Here is a 21251-nt window from a genome sequence, read left to right on the forward strand (position 1 = left end):
CTGGGAAGGTTGGGGGCAGCTCAGACCCTTGGGGACTCAGGAGGTGGCCCCAAGGAGAGGGAGCTGGGTAGGTGGTGGGTGGCCAGTCAGGTGGGGAGAGGTTAGTGAGGAAGATGAGGGGGCCTTGGGGAGAGGGGTGGGCCACAGGGCTCTGGTGGACACTGAGAAATGACCTTTGTTTGGAATCCAGAATAGGGTGGTGGGAGGGGCCGCCAGCTCCAGGCAGAGATGGACAAGGGGGATCCCCTGCCAGGGAGTGAGTTCATCCATAATATGGGGTCTCCAGCAGCAGAGGAAGGTAGAGGAGGAACCACTGGACTGTGGGGATGAGGACATGGGGCTGCTCAGGGCCCATGGGGACTGCTGCCCACCACCCTTCTGGACCATTCTGCTAGGGGTGGGGGGACTTGGCTTTGCGCCGAGTCCTCGGAGGTGGCCCCAGGGAACCATAAGCATCCTCACCACGCACTTGTTGCTCTAGCCAATGCCCCACCTGCCTGTCTGTCTGCGTGTGGACCCAGAGACCTGCGCCTGGCCCTCAGGCACAGTCCATGTGAAGGACACTTCCCTGTCCATCATCTGCAAGCAGCTGAGCTGTGGGGGGCAAGGCTGGTTGCAGAACAGGCCGGTCCACACTAGCTTGGGCACCTCCTGGGTGGACAATACCCGGTGTCTCAGGCTTTGAAACTCCACGCTGTGGCAGTGCCACTCAGCTCCATGGCACCCTCGCTCCTGTGCCCATGGAGAGGCCATCTGGATCACCTGCTCAGGTGAGCCCTGGAGGTCTCTGGGGGTCCCAGAGGCAGCTGAACTATCCTGACAAGTCTTTTGCAGGGGCTGCCCCTGACCCATGGCTTGGGGCTGTGGGGTCACTTGGGCTCCACAAGCTTCATTCTGAAGATTTTCATGGCATTTACCCTGAGTGGGTCACTGTTTAATCCAACAGGATTGTCAAAGAAAACAACACAGGATTCCAGGCAGACCTTCAACTGCTCATCCACTGACAGGTGCCCAGGTATCCCTCCCGCCACTTCCCTGTCCACGCCCCATCCAGATCCTGCAGCGGGGTGACCACAGCCACCTTTGCAGAGGAGGGCGAGCTGCGCATGTAAGCGCATGTACGGTGGCAAGGACCGCCGCTCCCTCCTGCTGCGTGGCGTTCTGGCACGCCAGCTCCTAGAGTGCAAGGACTCCTGAGACCTGGAGGACGCCAAGGTTGTATGCTGCCACCTGGGCAATAGCCAGGCTGTGGGCACCCTGGTGGGGGCCACCTTTGGGCCAGGCTCTGGACCCATGTGGCTGGAGGAGGTGGGGTGGCGGGGCAGCGAGTCACCCTTTGGAGCTGCCCCGCGGAGCCATTTGGTCACGGAGACTGCCGGCACAAGCACATGGAGGGCACTGCTCAGGTGAGTGGGAGGGGCCTGCAGCTCCCTCTGTCCCCTCCTTGGGGGGAGGGGGGTAGGTGGGAGGTTGCTGGGGGCTGGGGAAGGGAAGCCAGGAGGGATCTTTTGGAGTATCCCTCCATCCTGGATGCCCCAGAACACAGCCCTGAGATTGCCCAGTGCCCATCCCTCTGGACGCTGGGGCACAGGCTGCCTCCATGATCTCCAGCTCAAGCTGAGAGTCTGGGTGAAGGTCTAGGCTGCCTTCAGATCCCGCCCGTTTCTCCAGCAGGTGACTGAGGGACCACAGTCCTGCTTCCACATCAGGCAGGCAGGACTGTGGTCCTCCTCAGGTCTCAGCTCATGGCTTGCTGCCCGCCCCACCCAGAGGTGCTCTGGAGTTCCCTGTGAATCCCATGCCCCAGTCAGCCCTCGCCCAGGCTGATGGGCAGAGGTCAGGAAGACCAGGACCATGGTGTGGGAGATGCCCTTCCCTGAGGGTCCCCCTGTGCCAGGCTGGGTGGACAGTCTAGGGAGAGACAGCAAGCCCAGGCCCTGCTGGCCACTTCTCTGCACCTGTCCCTTGCTGACTGGGGGGGTTTGGCTCTGGTCCGCTGTGGCCTCTGAGATACTGACTCTGAGTCCAACGCAGGCAGGACCCTAAGAGCTGCTCTTCTGGCCCTTCCTTCCTGGACACTCTCCTGACTTCAGCCCTGTGACCTCAGGGCAGCACAAGGGTGCCCCTCCCCCTCCTTAGAGACTCAGGTCCAAGGTCACAATACACAGGCAGAGCAGGCATATAGGGAGGACCCCACCTCTTGCTGTCTTTACAGGTCCTTCTGTGGCCCTTTGACCTGCCCACCAGGCCGAGACTCTGCCCATGACTCTCAGTGTGGTCCTCGGCACCCTCCTGGTTGTCATCTCACTGGTCCTGGGAGCACAGTGGTTCCAGGGCAGAGGAGCCTGCAGGGGTAGGTGGGCATGGTGGTGGAGATTAGCACCAGGCCCTGGGCGTGGAGAGACTGGGGGGAGGGCAGGATCTCTGAGACCCCAGCCCACCACAGGTCCTCTGTCCTGGGCGCTGTCCTGTGTGCTGGATCCAACTCAGAATCACCCCTGCCCCCGCACGGCCCTTTGTGGCTTCCTGAAAGCGGACCCACGGGTTGTTGGTAACAGGGCACCAGGGCCCTTCTCTGCTTCTGAGAGAGGCTGGGTGACAAGAGCTGCAGTCCTGGGGCTGCCTGGGTGGAAGAACAGGGCTCCAAGGGTGTCCTGACCCCTCTGGTGAATGTGTATCTGGGAAGCTTTCCCACCCAGGACCTAGTGTTCTTGGGAGAATGTGTGGCCCCTGGTGGGGGGACAGTGCTCTTGGTGGGACCAGAGGGTCCTGGTGTGCATGAGACACCCCGCCGATGGGCTTCAACTGTGGGGAGTCTCTCTGCTAAAAGGTTCTGGTGTGGCCTTTGCAGGTTCCGGAACGTTGGGGAGTCTGCCCTCGGAAGGCGTTTATGAGGTCTTTGGAGCTGTCCCCATGGGGGTAAAGGACGATGGGCTCAGAGTGTCCAGGGTCCTGGAGCTGGAGGAGGAGTATGATGACGCAGAGGAGCCCCTGCTCAGCCCTGAGGAGAGGGAAGCGGAGGAGGGGGCCCCCCTGACCAACGCAGGTGTGCACCTCTGCGCCTTGGCATCCCTGGTGCTTTTCCTGCTGTACTGCTCCTACGCCCAAGGCTTTTCTCTGGCCAGCCCCTACATCTAAAGATCCTCAAAGTGCCTCTCTGTGTGTTTGTGACTCTCACTTCCATCATAGGCTTGGTGTTCAGAGTTTAGGGAGGTCCTAGATTTTTATGTGGGTTTCTTTCTGTGGTTGCGCTTGTCCCTCCAGTGCCATGTCCAGCGGCTGCAGGGGCCTGAGCAGACAGGTGGGCAGAGATGTGCACGCAGCAGCACACTGTCGGCTCGCTCCATCCAGTCCTTGACCAAGCCTCCAGCCTCACCGTGCGGCAAGAAGCCAGGGCCCAGAATTCCTGAGGAATTGCTGAGGGTCCCCAATGTGTGTCTCTGTCCTTAAACAGAGGTGGGGCTCCTCACAGCTCAGGCTGGGAAGGACGAACAGGGCAGCCTCTGCCCCAGGACATGCTGACCATGAGCCAACCACAGGGACCTCCGCAAGACCAGAGGGTGGGGCTTTCATTTTCCTCAATTCTTCAAGAGATTTATTGTATCAGTCATCATAATTCATCTCAGAAACATCACTCAGGTGCCCACCATGGCCCAGGTTCTGTTTTTGGCCCCCTCTCTGCTGCACCCGGGTCTGAGGCGGGCGCCGACTGTTTTCAGTTGTCCTCATTCTCAGCCTCTTGCCCGCACGGTTCTCCTGGGGGATGTGGAGTGGGGTGGGGGGTCTCTGATGAACCAGCTCCTGGTCACCTCTCCTTTCATGTGCAGAAAGTGCTGGACCAGCTCAGGTGTTGTGCCAGGAGCTGCAGCATTCACAGCTGGCCCTCTCTGATGCCCCCACCCAGCCCTTTGTGACCACATCATCCTGACCACACCTCCTTGACCACGCCCTCCACCCCCACATCCTCTCTGGGAAATGTTTCCCTGCATCTTCTCTCCTGTGTGGATCCAGTATGGGTTTGCAAATGGCCAGACCCACCATATCCAGATCTTTCTACACTCCAACTCTGCCAATTCGGCATCCTGGGAAAGAGTCGGTTTCATTAGGTTGTGATTCCCTCCTCTGTAGGGTCTGTCCACCTACCCTCTGTGTTTACCCTCAGGGTCTGGCCAGCCTGCTGTGGCCATCACTGGTGCTGGGCCCTTGGATTCTCTCTGAACACAGCCTCCCACCCCTCAGCCCTTCCCCTGTGCCCCAGCCCCCTAGACTGTAAAAGAGATGCTGCTGCTTGTGGTCTCAATCACCAGGATGCTGGAGAAGGTGAATGGGGTGCTGGCTTCTCTTGGACTGGAAGCCCTGATGCAGGAGTCGGGGAGGGAGGTGTGCAGAGAGGCTGGATAGGGCTTCGGCGGGGGCGGGGGGGGGGCGAAGTGGAGTGAGGACAAGTTGTCAGGTGCTGGAGCAGCTCCTCGCAGAGCCTTGGGGGACAGACAGCCTCCCCCACCCCTCCCCCCTTCGCGCTTCAGGCAGCCCCCAGCCCTGCACCCAGCAGGTGCGGAGCAGGGCTGGGGACAGCTTGAAGGGCTCCACAGGAAGAAGGCCAGCGCTTAGACCATGCTCCCGGCTGCCTCTCACCCTGCTCTTACCTGGGGCTTAGCTCCAGGCTCTGCTCCCAACGGTGAGGGTCCCTCCAGACACTGGCTGCAGCCTGAGACGGGGGTTGTCAGCGGCAAGGGAGTCCCTTGGTCCACATCCACTGTCTACCTGCATCCGCGTCCCCGCCCCAGCACTCAGAGGAGGACGGATGCGGCGGCGTTGTTCCAGCACCTAGTGCCCAGTAGGGGCAGCCAAACCGGGTGTCCCCAGCACCCTGATGTCTGGCTCGCTGCCACCAGCTCCCCTCCTCCGCAGCTCGCCTGTGTTGAGCTTCTCAACTCCGGAGGCACATGCGGGGAGCCAATGAATTTTCTCCAGCAGGTAGGCTGCCTGAATCGCCAGCAGGCAGGCTGCCCAGCGCGGTCGAGCTGAGCTCCAGGCTATGGCCACAGACCTGGGGGGAGCTGAGGGATGCTCCATAGGTCCCGCCTCCGGCAGAGAGCGCTCCCTGCAACCCCCCCCCCCCCCGCCGCCCCTCAAACTGTCGCTCCCCTCTGCTTAGGCGGCTCTGCGCTCCTGGCTCCTGCTGACCCCAGGCAGCTTCTAGGAGCGTGCCAGCCCGCTGCAAGCTGCAGTGCACACGGAGGGTGCGACCGCGCAGGCCGGGGAAGCCCAGGAGAGCCCCACCGAGCTGGTACCCGCCCCCCGGCTGCAGGGGCGACCCCGCGCTGCCTGGGCTTCCGAGCCGCCAGGACAGAGGCTGAAACTTACGGGAACTTGGCACAAGGAACAAACCAGAGCCTGCCGTCATGTTCCCAGCAGTGCTGCTCCCTACTGCCACCCAGACGCAGCAGCAGCAGCAGCCGCCACCTTCCGGATTGAGCCGATCGATCCTCCCGCCACAGCCAGAGCGGCCTGGCACCTCCAGACAAGCTGCGCTGCCGCCACCGCCGTCCAGCTCCAGGAGTGGGCCAAGTCCAGCAGGTGGAGAGTTCCCTAGGGCAGGTGTGTCCCGCGTTCACCGGCCTCCAAGCCACCCACACCTCTGTCAGCATTTTTAATTTCTCTCAATTTTAAATTTCTCTCAGCAATGTTTTGTAGTTTTCAGTGCCCAGGTTTTGTTAAATTATCCCTAAATATTTCATACATTTAAGAAAATTTAAATTTCCATTTGATCACTACTGTTTAGAATTAAATAGATTTTTGCATAATGACCTTGCATCCTGTAACCTGTTCTCAGTTGCTTTTTTCTAAAATTCCTTGTTTTCTACATAGACAACCAAGTTGTCTGCAAATAAAGAGTTTTACTTCTCCTTCCCCCCAAAATGCTTTTCATTTCTTTTTCTTCTCATACCACGCCTCGTGGGTCCGGCAGTACAATTCTCAATAAAATTGTGCAGCAGACTTTCTTGCCTTGTTCATAATTTTAGGAGAAAATCATTTAATTTTTCACAGTTATTATATTAACCGTGAATTGTTTTTGTTTGTTTGTGGTAGGTGCCCTTTATGAGGGAGAGGAAATTCACTTCTCTTCCTAGATTGCTGAGAACCCATATGACTTGGTGTATACTTTTGTCAGATACTTCTTCATCTACTAAGATGATCATATGATTTTGCTCTGTCTCAAATGCATAAAAATGACGTAAGTTGGTTTTTGAATGTGAAAACAATCTTGGGATAAATTCCACTTGGTCATAATATACTTTCCTTTTGAGAAACTGTTTGAAATGATTTCCTAGTATTTTGTTAAGGAGTTTTGCCTCTGTATTCAGAGGGCTGCTGGTGTGTAGTTTTTGTTTCTCATAATGACACTGGCTGGTTTACCTATCGGCTTGGCACTGTCTTCACAGACTAAGGCAGGAAGTGTGTGCTCCTCTTTAATTTTCTGGATGAATTTCTGCAGTATTTGTATAATAACTTCCTTAAATTTTTGGTAGAATTTGCTAGTCAAGACATCTGGGCCCAGAGTTGTCTTCGTGGGAAGATTTTTATCTAGAAATGTATTTACTTATTTATTTTTGTTATTGGACTAATTAGGTTGCGTATTTATTCTTTACTGTGTTTAGGCTGTGTCATATTCCTCAAAGTTGTCAAGGTCTTTGGCATAAATGTCATAATACTTCCTTTTGATCCTTTTGCTCTGTAGAATTTGCAAGAAGAAGAATGGCTGCCATCTCATTCTTGGTAATTTGTCTTCCCCTCTTTTATTCTTTGATCGATCTAGATAGAGATTTATCAATTGTATTAATCTTTTCAAAGAATCAGATTCAGATTTCATTGATTTACTCAATTGCTTTTCTGTTCTCTACGCCATTGATTTCTGTTTTTTATTATTGCCTCCTTTCTGCTTGGTCTAGGTTTCAATTTATTCTTTTTCTAATTTCTTAGGGTGGAAACTTAAATGATTGTGCCTTCTTTTCTAATAGAAGCATTTCATGTTATAAATTTTCTTATATGCGTTTTTACTGCACACTGCAACTTCTGATGTTGCATTTTTGTTTTTATTTAGTTCTTCTATTTTATAAGTATTTACTTAGACGTGTATTGTCTAATTTCCAATAATTTTTCTTGGGGGTGGATTTTGCAAATGTATTTCTGTTGTTGATTTCTAGTTTAACTCTTTTGTAATCAGAAAAAACTACTTGGTTTGCATTTATTTTGAATTTGAGAGTTATTTCATGGCGTGTAATATAGTTTCTCTTCATGAATGTCCCACGTGTTGATGGGGAAAAAATGTGTACCATTGTTGAATGGAATGTATTTTTTCACTAGAAAAAGGAGCTTCTGCTTTTATTTGCTTTTTTTTTTTTTTTAAGGTTCAGAGACAAAGTCCATATTGAGGTGGTTCTAATATACTCTCCCATTGATCTTAAGAAATTTGTTCCAAGCTGACATTTTCATGTCTTCAAGGCTAATTTTAAGTTTGCACGGAGATTGGAAGAATCCCTTGCCCTTCCTTTTCTTTTTTATCATGTTATGAAATGTTTGCTGATATCTTCTCATGTTAGGCTTGAGCTTAAATGCAATAGTGTAAACTATTCTTATGCGAGATGGGACATAGGTTACTAGAGAGCATGGGTCTTGGAGTTGGATAGACCTGTGCTCCAATCCTTATTCAGCTCCTTAATATGTCTGTGTTCATGAGCGCTTGGCTCCTTAATATGTCTGTATTCATAGGATTAGGGTCTTTCTACTTTGGGAGGTTTTTGTGAAAATCATCTTGGACAACAGCAGTGAAGCACCTGTGCGTGGCATTCCTGTTGTCATGGGACTTGCCGAAGTAATGGAAAGTGCTCATATGGTTTCATTTTAGGAATTTCTCTTCTCAACCTAGATTCTTTTATTAGGCATTTACTCAGAGAGACCAAGCACTGTCTTCGTGGAGCTTCCTATTAGAGTGGTTACAGCATGAATGCCTCCTGGGAAGGTTACTTATTCTTATTTCCTAACCCTGTACAATGAATGTGTTTATTGGATAACTCTTCTCAGTGATGGAGGAAAGGAAGCAACATGCTGAGAGTGAGCACCTAGGGATATGACTCTGCAGAAAGGGACAAAAGACCTATACTCTGAAAACTAGAAGGCACTGATGAAAGAAATCAAAGATGACACAAGCAGATGGAAAGACATACCATGCTCTTGGATTGGAAGCATCAATATTATCAAAATGAACACATTACCTAGGCAATCTACAGATTCGATGCAATCCCTATCAAATTAGCAATGGCATTGTTTACAGAACTAGAACTAAATATTTTAAAGTTTGTTTGGAAGCACAGGTGACCCAGAATAGCCACAGCAATCCTGAGAAAGAAAAATGGAGCTGGAGGAATCAGGCTCCCTGACCTCAGACTATACTACAAAAAGAGTCATCAGAACAGTATGGTACTGCCATACAAACAGAAATATAGATCAATGGAGCAGGATGGAAAGCTCGGATATAAACCCAAGCACCTATGCTAAATTATTCTATGAAAAAGGAGGCAAGAATGTACAAGAATATTCTCCATTATACCTAATGGAGAAAATACAGCTCTCTTCAATAAGTGGTGCTGGGAAACCTTGACAGCTACATGCAAAAGAATAAAATTAGAACATTCTCTAACACCATACACAAACATAAACTCAAAATGGATTAAAAACCAAAATTGAAGACCGGATACTTAAAAGTCTTTGAGGAAAACAGGCTGAACAGAGTCTGAGATAAATCAGAGCAATATCTTCTCAGATCCACCTCCTAGAGTAGTGACAATCAAAACAGAATAAACAAATTGGACCTGATTAAAAGTTTTTTGTTTTTTTGTGGTTTTTTTTTTTTTTTTTTTTTTTTTTTGTCTTTTTGCTATTTCTTGGGCTGCTCCCGCGGCATATGGAGGTTCCCAGGCTAGGGGTCGAATCAGAGCTGTAGCCACCAGCCTACGCCAGAGCCACAGCAACGGGGGATCCAAGCCGCATCTGCAACCTACACCACAGCTCACGGCAACGCCAGATCGTTAACCCACTGAGCAAGGGCAGGGACCGAACCCGCAACCTCATGGTTCCTAGTCGGATTCGTTAACCACTGCACCACTACGGGAACTCCCTAAAAGTTTTTTTTAAAGCTCCTCCAGTATGTATGTTTATGTTTCTGTATGCTATATAATATTACAGGAGATAAACAATGTGTTTTTTCTTTTTGTCTTTTTGTCTTTTCTAGGGTCAGACAGACACAAACATCATGTGCTATCACTAGGGAAGATGTGCACTTTAAACCTTTTTCTTTTTTCTTTTTTTTTTAAGGACCATACCTGCTGCATATGGAGGTTCCCAGGCTAGGGGTCCAATCGGAGCTGCAGCCACAGCTACACAGGATCCTAGCTGCATCTTCGACTTACACCACAGCTCACAGCAATGCCGGATCCTTAACCCACTGATCGAGGCCAGGGACTGAACCTGCTATTTCATGGTTCCTAGTCAGATTTGTTAACCACTGAGCCGTGACGGGAACTCCCAAGCTTAAAAGCTTTTGCATGACAAGAAAACCCTAAATAAAACTTAAAGACAACCCACACAACAGAGGAAAATATTTTCAAATGAAGCAATTGACAAGGGATTAATCTCCAAAATAATAAACACCTCCTGCAGCTCAATACCAGAGACACAAAACAACCCCTAAAAAAAACGGGCAGAAGATGTAAACAGACAATTCTCCAGAGACATGCTGATGGCCAAAAAATACATGAAAATATGTTCAACATCACTAATTATTAGAGAAATCCAAATCAAAACTACTATGAGGTTCCACCTTACACCAGCCAGCATGACCATCATCAAAAAGTCTACAAACACTACATGCTGGCCGAATTGGGTGTAGAGAAAAGGGAACCCTCCTATACTGTTTTGGAAATCCAAATTGGTGCAACCGCTATGGAAAACAGTATGGAGCCTCAGAAAACTAAATAGGATTACCATATGATCCAGAAATCCCACCCCTGGGCATCTATCCAAAGAAAGCCATGAATCAAAATATACTGTACCCGAATGTTCATTGCAGCACTACACACAATAGCCAAGACATGGAAGCAACCTAAATGTCCATGGACAGAAGAGTGGATAAAGATGATGTGGAATGGAATAATACTAGATACACCATGGAATATTACTCAGCCATAAAAGTAATGAATTAATGGCATTTGCAGCAACATGGATGGACCTAGAAATTATCATGCTCAGTGAAATGAGTCAGACAGACACAAACATCATGTGCTATCACTTGTATGTGGAATTTAATTAAAAAGTTACGATGAACTTATTTGCAGAACAGAAACAGTCTCATAGATTTTGAATGACTTATGGTTACCAAGGAGACAGGTTGGTGGGATAGGGAAGGATGGGGGTTTGGGAATGGAAATATTCTAAAATTATGTTGTGATGAAAGTTGTACATCTATGACTATAATAAAATTCATTGAATTAAAACAACAACAACAAAAAAAACCCTGACACACATGTCTGAACAACCAATGGTTCAAAAAAGAAACAAAAAGGAAATAAAAAGTATCTTGGGAGTTCCCGCTGTGGCACAGTGAGTTAATGATCCAACTTGTCTATGTGGATTCAATCCTGGACCAGATCACTAGGTTGAGGATCTAGTGTTGCAGCACCCGAGGCATAGGTCACAGATGTGCCTTGGATTTGATCCCTGGCCTGGGAACTTCCATGCACTGAGGGTGTGGCCAAAAGAGGGAAAAAAAAGTCTAAAACAAATGAAATTGGAAACAAAATATATCAAAACTCACAAGATGTAGCAAAAGAAGTTCTAAGAGAGATATTTATAACAATAAGTTCCTGCATTAAGGAAAAAAAAAAGATTTCAAACCAACTTTACACATTGTTGAACTAGAAAAAGAAGAACAAACTAAAGTTAACAGAAGTAAGGAAATAATAAAGATCAGAACAGAAAGAAATGAAATGAGACTAGAAAAATGATAGAAAAGATCAGTGAAACTAAGAATAAATAAAATTGATAAACTTTAGACTAACAAAGAAAGATAAAGAGAAGATGCCAATAAAAAATAAAGAGGAGACATTACAACTGACACTGCAGCAATACGGAGGATCGTTAAGAAACTTTTTTTTTTTTAATGGCCATATATGCTCAGTGCGTGGAGGTTCCTCCAGGTGTTGAATCCAAGCTGCACTATGAACTACACTGCAGCTACAGTAACACTGGATCCTTTAGCCCACTGTGCCAGGCTGTGGATCAAACTCTGGCCTCTGCGGTGATCCAAGCTGCTGTGGTTGGATTCTTGACCCACTGGGCCACAGCGGGAACACCCATAAGAGACTATTGTATACAACTGTATACCAACAAATGGAAGAAATGGGCAGAAACATACTTTGAACCAGGAAGCCTTAATGTGCAAGATCAAAAACAGTAAACAGGTACAGCCAAGAATTGGCTTTGATTGAGACAAATTTTCACCCTCAGTACGTGGATGAACCTTTTCCTCTGGGCTCAACTGTGAGAATGAGATTCTTCCTTCCAAACCTCTAGCTGCTGCCTGAAGAGCAGAATTCATCTAACCACCTTGCTCACTCTGTTGAATGGGTGGAAATCACAGATCTCAGGGAGGTCAATGAGGTGAGCCCTGCTGCTTTGCTGCAGTGGAAAAGCATCTGAGAAGCAATTTAAAGATCACCAGGATTTGTGATCTCCCAGGAGGATTTGAAACCTCCCAGGAGAAAATGATAAAGTAACAAACTTCGGTTGGATTATTTGTTCTGACATGGAGTCACCAAGTTTAAATGTTTCAATTCTGAATGTTATTCCCTTAATTTGAAAATATATCTCCTAGGAACTGCCTTCTATTAAAAACAAGACAAGAGGGCCCAAATAGAGTTGCTATTTTAAGCCCCATGGACCCAAACTGGGAGGTAGCTTACCTGGAGCTCAGAAATAGTCTTGAACCACTCAGTCAGGACTCTCCTGAGCAGCACTAGGTACACCATCTGCCTGAGAGAGCCTCCCATCCCCAAAAGAAGGTACCCGCAGTCACCAGCCCACCTGCTGCTAGTGCATCTCCTTGTTCCTGCTCCCTTCCCCTGTAAAACCTCTTGCCTTGCTCAGCTCTGTAAGCTCCTGTCTACCTGCTGGACAGGATGGTGCCAGATTCAGGAATCACTGAATCAAGCCAATGAGGGCTTGAAAATTTACTCTGGAGTTGAATTTTGTTTTTTAACACTTTGAAAAAAATTCAAATGATTTGTCGAGGTATAGAGCATCAAGTTACATAAACACATGTAAGAAAAGATCTGTACCAATAGCCTAAATGTAATTTATAATTATAAATGTAAAAGGCTAAATGTAAGTTGATTTGCTGAAGCACTTTTACATGAATGAAGGCTTAGCACAGGTCCTGGGCAAAAAGGAGTGTGAACTTTGGCCTCTTGGGGAGTGATGACAAGAACACAGAAAGTGACAGAATAGAAGCACTACGTTAATTAAGAATCCCAGACAGAGACATGGTTGAAATAGAGAGGCTTTTGCTTCGGGTTTATTTTTTTATTTTTTTGTCTTTTGTCTTTTTAGGGCCATACCCATGGCATATGGAGGTTCCCAGGCTAGAGGTCTGATTGGAGCTATAGCTGCCGGCCTATGCCAGAGCCACAGCAATGCCAGATCTGAGGCATGTCCACAAGCTATGCCACAGCTCACAGCAATGCTGGATCCTTTAATCCACTGAGCAAGGCCAGGGATCAAACACACAACCTCATGGTTCCTAGTTGGATTCATTTCTGCTGCACCACGATGGAAACTCTGACATTTAAGGTAATTATTGACAAATTTGTATTTATTGCCATTTAAACCTTGTTTTCCAGTTAATTCTATGTTTCTCCTTTGTTCCTTTCCTTTTTTGGTTGGATGATTTCCTTTTATTTTATGCTTGTGTCCTTTTCTTTTTTGTTTTTGTGAATGTAATGTTTGGTTTTGATTTGTGGTTGCCCTCTTTTTCAAGAATGTTAATCCCTTCCTATATCTGCTTGCTTTAGCCTGATAATCAGAGAGGCTCAAACATTCTAAAAAAAAAAAGAGTCTAGATTTTACTTTCCTTCCCAACATTCTGATTTTTGGAGTACTTTTTTAAAAACATCTTCATGTTTGTCCTTTTGCTGTTCTTTGCATTTATCATCAATTTTACGTGGTTTTTTTTTTTTTCCTTTTTAGATCTGTATACTGGCTTATTTAAGTGATTGCTTTCCAATTGTAATTTCCTCCATCCTATTTCTTCTTACTCCTTTTTTTTTTTAATTTAGATAAGCCCTTTTAGTATTTCTTTTAGAATGTCTTTAGTATTGTTATACTCTTTTAGCTTTTGTTCATTGGAGAAATTCTTTATTTCCCCTTCTATTTTAAATGATATTCTTGCTGGGGGGAGTATTCTAGGTTGCAAATTTTTTCCTTTCAGCACTTTAAACTTATCTTGCCACTCCCTTCTGGCCTGTAGTGTTTCTGTAGAGAAATCAGCTAATAGCCTTAAGGGGGTTCCCTCACAATAAGCACTTTGTTTTTCTCTTGCTGCCTTTAGAAGCCTCTCTATATCTTAACTTTTGCCATTTTTATTATAATATGTCTTGGTGTGGGCCTGTTTGGGTTCATTTTGTTTGGGGCCCTCTGTGGCTCCTATATCTTGATGTCTGTTTTCTTTAGATTTGGAAAGTTTTCAGACATAATTTCTTCAAATATATTTTCAATCCTCTTTGCTTTCTTCTCCTTTTGGCATTCCTATTATGCATAGATTGCCCCGCTTTATATTATCCCATAAATCTCTTATATTGCTTTCATGTTTTTAATTTGGTTTTCTGTCTGCTGTCCTGATTGGGTGATTTCCATTATTCTATCTTCCAGGTCACTAATCTGTTCCTCTGCATTATTCATTCTGCTCCTTTGTGACTTTTACCTCTGTTTGCATCTCTGCAAATGAATTTTCTAATTTTTCTATGTTCCTCCTTATATTTTCTAGTTCCTGTCTAAAGTAATCTGTGCTACTGATTATATCTGCTCTTAATTCCTTCATATTCACCCTTAATTCCTTCAGTATTTTTGCCATCTCCCTTTTGAACTCAGTGTCTTTTAGACTGCAGAGGTCTGTTTCATTGTTTGCTGCTTCAGGTGAATTCTCCTGTTCTTTTAACTGGGAATGGTCCTGAGCTTCTTCATTTTGCTTATGTTTTTCTTTCTCTGTGAGTTTAGGGAAACCAAACTGTAGTCTTAGAGGGATATTTCTATGTGAGAGCACCCCTTTGTATTTTGTGGGAGGTTATTGTTTATTTTTGGCACGGGACTTTGGATATTTGCTGTCTCTTTCTTCAGTGTGAGAAGTATACCCCATTGATAAGGTTCTGAGTGTGTTTCCAGGAAGAAGGAGGCAATGGGCAAGGCTAGCAGTCAGTGCCTGGTTTCAGAGCTCTTAACAGAAGCAAGGACCTGAAGGAAGGTGGTGCAGGCTACTCCTAATTGCAGGGCCCTGGGAAGTGGTAATGAGCCTCAGGCAGATTTAGGCAGTGCCAAGAGCATTTGGCAGTGTCAGTGATATAGTGTGTGAGTTCCCAGGGGATTCAGAGCAACAACACATGATGTTTGGTCACAATGTCCTCCTCTGTGGTTCCCTCTGGGGTGACTGGATCTGCAACAGTGCCTGTTCATGGACCCCTACTGGAGGCATGCCATGCCCACCTCTGGAGTCAGAGATAACTGCAGTGGTTTGCCCCCACCACCTGTAGACCATGCAAGCAGCAACCCGTCCTGCTTAGCCCATGCAGGAGGTGCTGCACAGACTGATCCTAGTTGCGGGGCCCTGGGAAGTGACAGTGATCCAGCATGTGTGGCCACTGCCAAGAAACATTTGGCAGTGGCAGCAGCAGGGCGGGTGTGTTCCCAGGGGAGTGAGAGCATCAATGGGTGGTGCTTGGTTACAGTGCCCTCTTATTTACCAACCTCTGCAGTGACTGGGGCCACAGGTGGAGCCTATTCACAGACACGTAGTGGTGAAGAACCAGGGAAACCACACTTTGATGACAAAGGATAATCAGCTGTTGCAAATACCAAGAATTCGATGTTGAAATTACCTGACGAGGATTTTTAAACAGCCATCATAAAAACACTGCCATAGTAAATTACAAATTATTTTTAAAAAACAACAACAACAAAATTCTCAGAAAGAAATATAAGTTCTAAAAGTGAACCAATGTTGATGATGTGGAGAAATTGAAACACTCATATGCTGCTGGTAGGATTGAAAAATAATGCAACCTATCTGGAAAACAGTCTGTCATTTCTTCCAAAGGTTAAACCTAGAGGTGTCCTGTGACCCAGAATTCTGTATATCAAAGAGAAATGAAAAGTTACATCCAAGATAAACAACAAGGATATAGTGTACAGCACAGGGAATTATAGCCAGTAATACTGTCATAATTTATACTGGATTATAATCTGCAAAAACACTGAATCAATATGCTGTACACCTGAAAATAATATACTATTATAAATCAAATTTGAGGAAATTATATCTGAAAACTTTCCAAATCTAAAGAAAACAGACATGAAGATACAGGAAGCACAGAGGGCCCCAAACAAGATGAACCCAAACAGACCCACACCAAGGCATATTATAATAAAAATGGCAAAAGTTAAAGAGAGGATTCCAAAGGCAGGAATCCTTTGGAACCCCCAAAAGGCTACCAGCTGTTTTTCTCTACATAAACACTACAGGACAGAAAAGACTGGCAAGATATATTCAAAGTCCTAAAAGGGAAAAATCTGTAGCCTAGAATACTCTACCTGGCAAGAATATCATTTTAAATAGAAGGAGAAATAAAGAATTTCTCCAATGAACAAAAGCTAAAAGAGTATAACAATACTACAATACTAAAGCCATTCTAAAAGAAATACTGAAAGGGCTTCTCTAAATAACAAACAAGTAAGAAGAAAGAGGTTGGAGGAAATCACAATGGAAAAGCAAACACTTAAATAAGCCAGAATACAGATCTAAAAAGGGAAAGAAAAAAAAACTTACTGTAAAAATGATGATAAACACAAGGAACGGCAAAAGAATGAACATGAAGATGTTAAAAAAGGACTTCAAAATCACAGAATGTGCGAAAAGAAAATAAAATCTAGACTCTTTTTTTCTAGAATGTATCTGAGTGTATATGACTATCAGGCTAAAGCAAACAGATATAGGAAGGGGTTAACATACTTGAAAAAGAGGGCAACCACAAATCAAAACCAAACATTACATTCACAAAAAACAAAAAAGAAAAGGACACAAGCATAAAATAAAAGGAAATCATCCAACCAAAAAAGGAAAGGAACAAAGGAGAAACATAGAATCAACTGAAAAACAAGGTTTAAAATGGCAATAAATACAAATTTGTCAATAATTACCTTAAATGTCAGAGTTCCCATCATGGTGCAGTAGAAGTGAATCTGACTAGGAACCATGATGTTGTGGGTTTGATCCCTGGTCTCGCTCAGTGGGTTAAAGGATCTGGCATTGCCACGAGCTGTGGTGTAGTTTGCAGATGCGGCTCGGATCTGGCATTGCTGTGGCTCTGGCATAGGCCAGCAGCTGTAGCTCCAGTCAGACCCCTAGCCGGTGAACCTCCATATGCCACAGGTGCAGCCCTAAAAATAGAAAATAATGATAATAATAATTACCTTAAATGCCAGTGGACTGAATGCTCCAATCAAAAGATACAGAGTGGCAGATTGGATAAAAAGCAAGAACCTACAATATGCTGTCTACAAGAGACTCATCTAAGGGCAAAGGACACATATACTTTGAAAGTTAGGGGATGGGGAAAGATAGTTCATACCAATGGACAAGACAGGAAAGCAGGGGAGTTGCAATATTCATATCAGACAAAAGAGACTTTAAAATGGAGGCCATAAAGAAAGACAAGGAAGGACACTATTTAATGGTAAAAGGATCCATACAAGAAGAGGACATTACAATTGTCAATATATATGCCCCTAATATAGGAGCACCCAGATATATACAACAAACACTAACAGACATAAAAGGAGAGATTGATGGGAATACAATCACAGTAGGAGACTTTAACACCCACTCACATCAATGGTCTGATCCTCTAGACAGAAAATCAATGTGACAACAGAGATCCTAAATGACACAATAGAAAAGTTAGACTTCATTGATATTTTCAGGACATTACATGCAAAAAAAAATGAGCATATACATTCTTCTCAAGTGAACATGGAACAGCCTGAAGGATTTATCACATAATGGGGGGAAAACAACTAACCTCAACAAATTTAAGACTATAGAAATTATTTCAAGTATCTTCTGTGACCACAATGTTATGAAACTAGAAATCAACCACAGGAAACGAAATGAGAAATAACTGACTACATGGAGACTAAACAACATGCTACTAAAAAACCAATGGGTCAATGAGGAAATCAAAAAGGAAATTAAAAAATACCTTGAGACAAATGATAATGAAAACACAACCTTTCAAAATCTATGGGATGCTGCAAAAGCAGTGCTCAAAGGGAAATTCATAGCAATACAGGTCTTCCTCAAAAAAGAAGAAAAATCTCAAATCAAAAACTTAATCCATCACCTAAATGTATTAGAAAAAAAGAGCAAATAAAACCTAAAGTCAACAGAAAGAAGGAAATCATAAGGATTATAAATGAAATCAATAAAATAGAGATTCAAAAAACAATTAAAAAAATCAATAAAACCAAGAGCTGGTTCTTTGAAAAGGTAAGCAAAATTGACAAACCTCTGTCCAGACTCACTAAGAAGAGGAGAGAAAAAACCCAAATAAACAAAATAAGAAATGAAAAAGGAGAAATCTCAATGGACACTGCAGACATACAAAAAAAAAAAAAAGAGAATACTATGAACAATTGTACGCCAACAAATTTGACAACCTAGAAGAAATGGACAGCTTTCTAGAGGCTTACAGCCCATCCAAACTGAATCAAGAATAAATAAATCAATTGAACAGACCAATCACTAGAAATAAAATTGAATGTGTAATAAAAAAAAACACTCCCAACAAACAAAAGTCCAGGACCAGATGGCTTCACAGGCAAATTCTACCAAACATACAAAGAGGAAATTATACCCATCCTCCTTAAACTTCTCCAAAATGTTGCAGAAGGAACACTCCCAAAGACATTCTGTGATGCTACCATCACCCTAATACCAAAACCAGACAAAGATACTACCAAAAAAGAAAAATATAGACCAATATCTTTGATGATATAGACACAAAAATTCTTAAAATTTTAGCCAACCGAATCCAAGAACTTATAAAACAGATGAAACACCACAACCAAGTGGGATTCATCCCAGGTTCACAAGGATGGTTCAATGTACACAAATCAATCAACATCATATACCACTTTAACAAAAGAAAAGTCAAAAACCACATGATTATCTCAATAGATTCAGAAAAAGCATTTGACAAGTCCAATATCCATTCATGATAAAAACTCTTACCAAAGTAGGTATAGAGGGAATGAACACACCTTAATGTAACAAAAGACAATTAAGAATAAACCCACAGCCAATATATTACTCAATGGAGAAAAGCTGAAAGTCTTCCTGCTAAATTCTGGAATAAGACAAGGATGCCCACTCTCACCACTTTTATTCAACATAGTATTGGAATCCTAGCCACAGCGATGAGAACAGCAAATGAAATAAAAGGTATCCAAATTGGAAGAGAAGAGGTAAAACTGTCACTGTATGCAGATGACATGATACTATACACAGAAAATCCTAAGGACTCCACACAAAAACTTTTGAGCTGATCAGCGAATTCAGCAAAATAGCAGGATACAAGATTAACATTCAGAAATTGGTCGCATTTCTGTAAACAAGAAATATTAGAAAAAGAATACAAAAATACCTTTAAAATCACACCCCCAAAAATTAAATACCTGACCAAGGAGGTGAAATACTTATATGCTGAGAACTGTAAAACTTTAATCAAGGAAATTAAAGAGGATTCAAAGAAATGGAAAGATATTCCATGCTCCCGGGCTGGAAGAATTAATATCATAAAAATGGGCATACTACTCAAAGCAATACACATTCAATGCAATCCCTATCAAATTACCCATGGAATTTTTCACAGAACTACAAAAAACAATCCAAAAATTTATATGGAACCACAAAAGACCCAGATTACCAAAGCGATCCTGAGGAACAAAAACAAAGCAGAAGATGTAACTCTCCCAGACTTCAGGCAATATTGCAAAGCAGCAGTAAGCAAGACATTGTGGTACTGGTATCAAAACAGACACAGAGACCAGTGGAACAATATAGAGAACCCAGAAATAAACCCAGACATGAATGGCCAATTAATCTTCAACAAAGGAGGCAAGAATATAAAAACGGGAAAAAGACAGTCTTTTCATCACGTGGTGCTGGAAAATTGGACAGCCACATGTAAAACAATGAAACTGGAACACACCCTCCACTAGGCACAAAAATAAACTCAAAATTGCCGAAAGACCTAAGCATAAGACAAGACATCATCAAACTCCTAGAAGAGACTATAGGCAAAACATTCTATGACATCAGCCTTACAAATGTTTTCTCAGACCAGTCTCCCACGGCAACAGAAATAAAAGCAAAAATAAACCAATGGGACCCAATCGAACTGACAAGCTTTTGCACAGAAAAGGAAACCATAAAAACAAACATAAAGACAACTTACAGAATGGGACAAAATAGTTTCAAATGATGCAACTGACAAGGGCTTAATCTCTAAGATATACAAACAACTTGTACAACTCAACAGCAAAAAAGCCAACAACGCAGTTGAAAAATGGGCAAAAGACCTGAATAGACATTTCTCCGAAGAAGATATACAGATGGAAAACAAGCATATGAAAAAATGCTCAACATCCCTAATTATTAGAGAAATGTAAATCAAAACTACCATGTCACCAGTCAGAATGTCCATCATTAATACGTCCACAAATAACAAATGCTGTAGAGGGTATGGAGAAAAGGGACTCCTCCTGCACTGTTGGTGGGAATGTCAATTGGTACAACCACTATGGAAAACAGTATGGAGGTAGCTCAGAAAACCAAATATAGAACTACCATATGACCCAGCAATCTCACTCTTGGGAATATATCCAGAAAAGTCTTTCCTTGAAAAAGACACATGCACCCATATGTTCATAGCAGAACTATTCGCAATAGCCAAGACAACTTAAATGTCCATCAATAGATGAAAGGATTAAGATGATGTGAGATATATAGCTATATGTATCTATATATCTATATATATCACTCAGTTATAAAAAAGAACAAAATAATGCCATTTGCAGCAACATGGATTGAACAAAGAATCTCATACTGAGTGAAGTAAGTCAGAAGGAGAAAGGCAAATACCACATGATATCACATATCTGGAATCTAATATACGGTACAAAAGAACCTTTCCACCAGAAAAAAATATATACGGACTTGGAGAAGAGATTGTGGTTGCCAAGGGGGAAGAGGAGGGGGAGTGAATGGATTGGACTGGGAGTCAAGGTTAATAAAGGCAAACATTGCATTTGGAGTGGATAAACACTGAGATCCTGCTGTATAGCACAGGGAACTATATCCAGAGACTTGTGATGGAACATGGAGGATAATATGAGAAAAAGAATGTGTGTGTATATCTATCTATCTGTCTGTCTGTCTGTCTATCTATCTGTCTATCATGTGCTGAGCTTTGTAGGAGACACACTTGTATTCATATCAGTGAGTAATTGTGTGACCTTGAGTAAACAACAGAATGTACTTTCTAGGCTCAGTTCCATCACCTATAAAACAAGGATGACAATAATAATATCCCTGAAGATGAAATGAAACTGAGGTAGTAAGTCACCTAGTCATACAGGCAAAAAATAGGTTAACTCCCTCCTTTTGGGAATAAGGTATAAAGTCAGTGCCAGGCAGTGGTTAAGATCCTGAACACAAGTTCTGGGGTTGAAATCTCAGCTCTGCCACTTAACAGGCTGTGTGATCTTGGGCCAGTGATGCTCCCTGTGCCTGGGAAGATGGGGACAGTGAGGACATGGCTCACAGGGCTGCTGGGAGGAACCAGGGCATCTGGAGCAGACCTGCCCTG

At 44.1% G+C, this 21251-nt stretch overlaps 2 protein-coding genes across 6 annotated transcripts in view; both read left to right on the forward strand.

Moving 5' to 3' along the window:
• The window catches only part of LOC146401622 (uncharacterized), a 33691-nt gene extending 26318 nt beyond the window's left edge, over positions 1-7373 (forward strand). For 2 of the 5 annotated variants that reach the window (XM_084966969.1, XM_084966970.1), the window contains 3 exons: positions 947-1406; positions 2216-2353; positions 2852-5922. In XM_084966969.1, the coding sequence (XP_084823095.1) occupies positions 2263-2353; positions 2852-3138 (378 nt within the window). In that variant the 5' untranslated portion in view covers positions 947-1406; positions 2216-2262 and the 3' untranslated portion in view covers positions 3139-5922. Of the gene's footprint in view, positions 1-481; positions 771-946; positions 2354-2851; positions 5923-6093 lie in introns of those variants that run through there. The other 3 variants (XR_014809218.1, XM_084966971.1, XM_084966972.1) reach the window with 3 other exon arrangements.
• Positions 1-21251, forward strand: part of LOC100737631 (myeloid-associated differentiation marker-like) — a 60157-nt gene that overhangs the window by 21652 nt on the left and 17254 nt on the right. The window lies entirely within an intron of this gene.

Source organism: Sus scrofa, chromosome 7 (genome assembly GCF_054392235.1).
Source record: "Sus scrofa isolate SSC_HxYL_T2T_F1_AM1 chromosome 7, Sscrofa_HxYL_maternal_Yorkshire_Landrace_v2.0, whole genome shotgun sequence".
NCBI lineage: Eukaryota > Metazoa > Chordata > Mammalia > Artiodactyla > Suidae > Sus > Sus scrofa.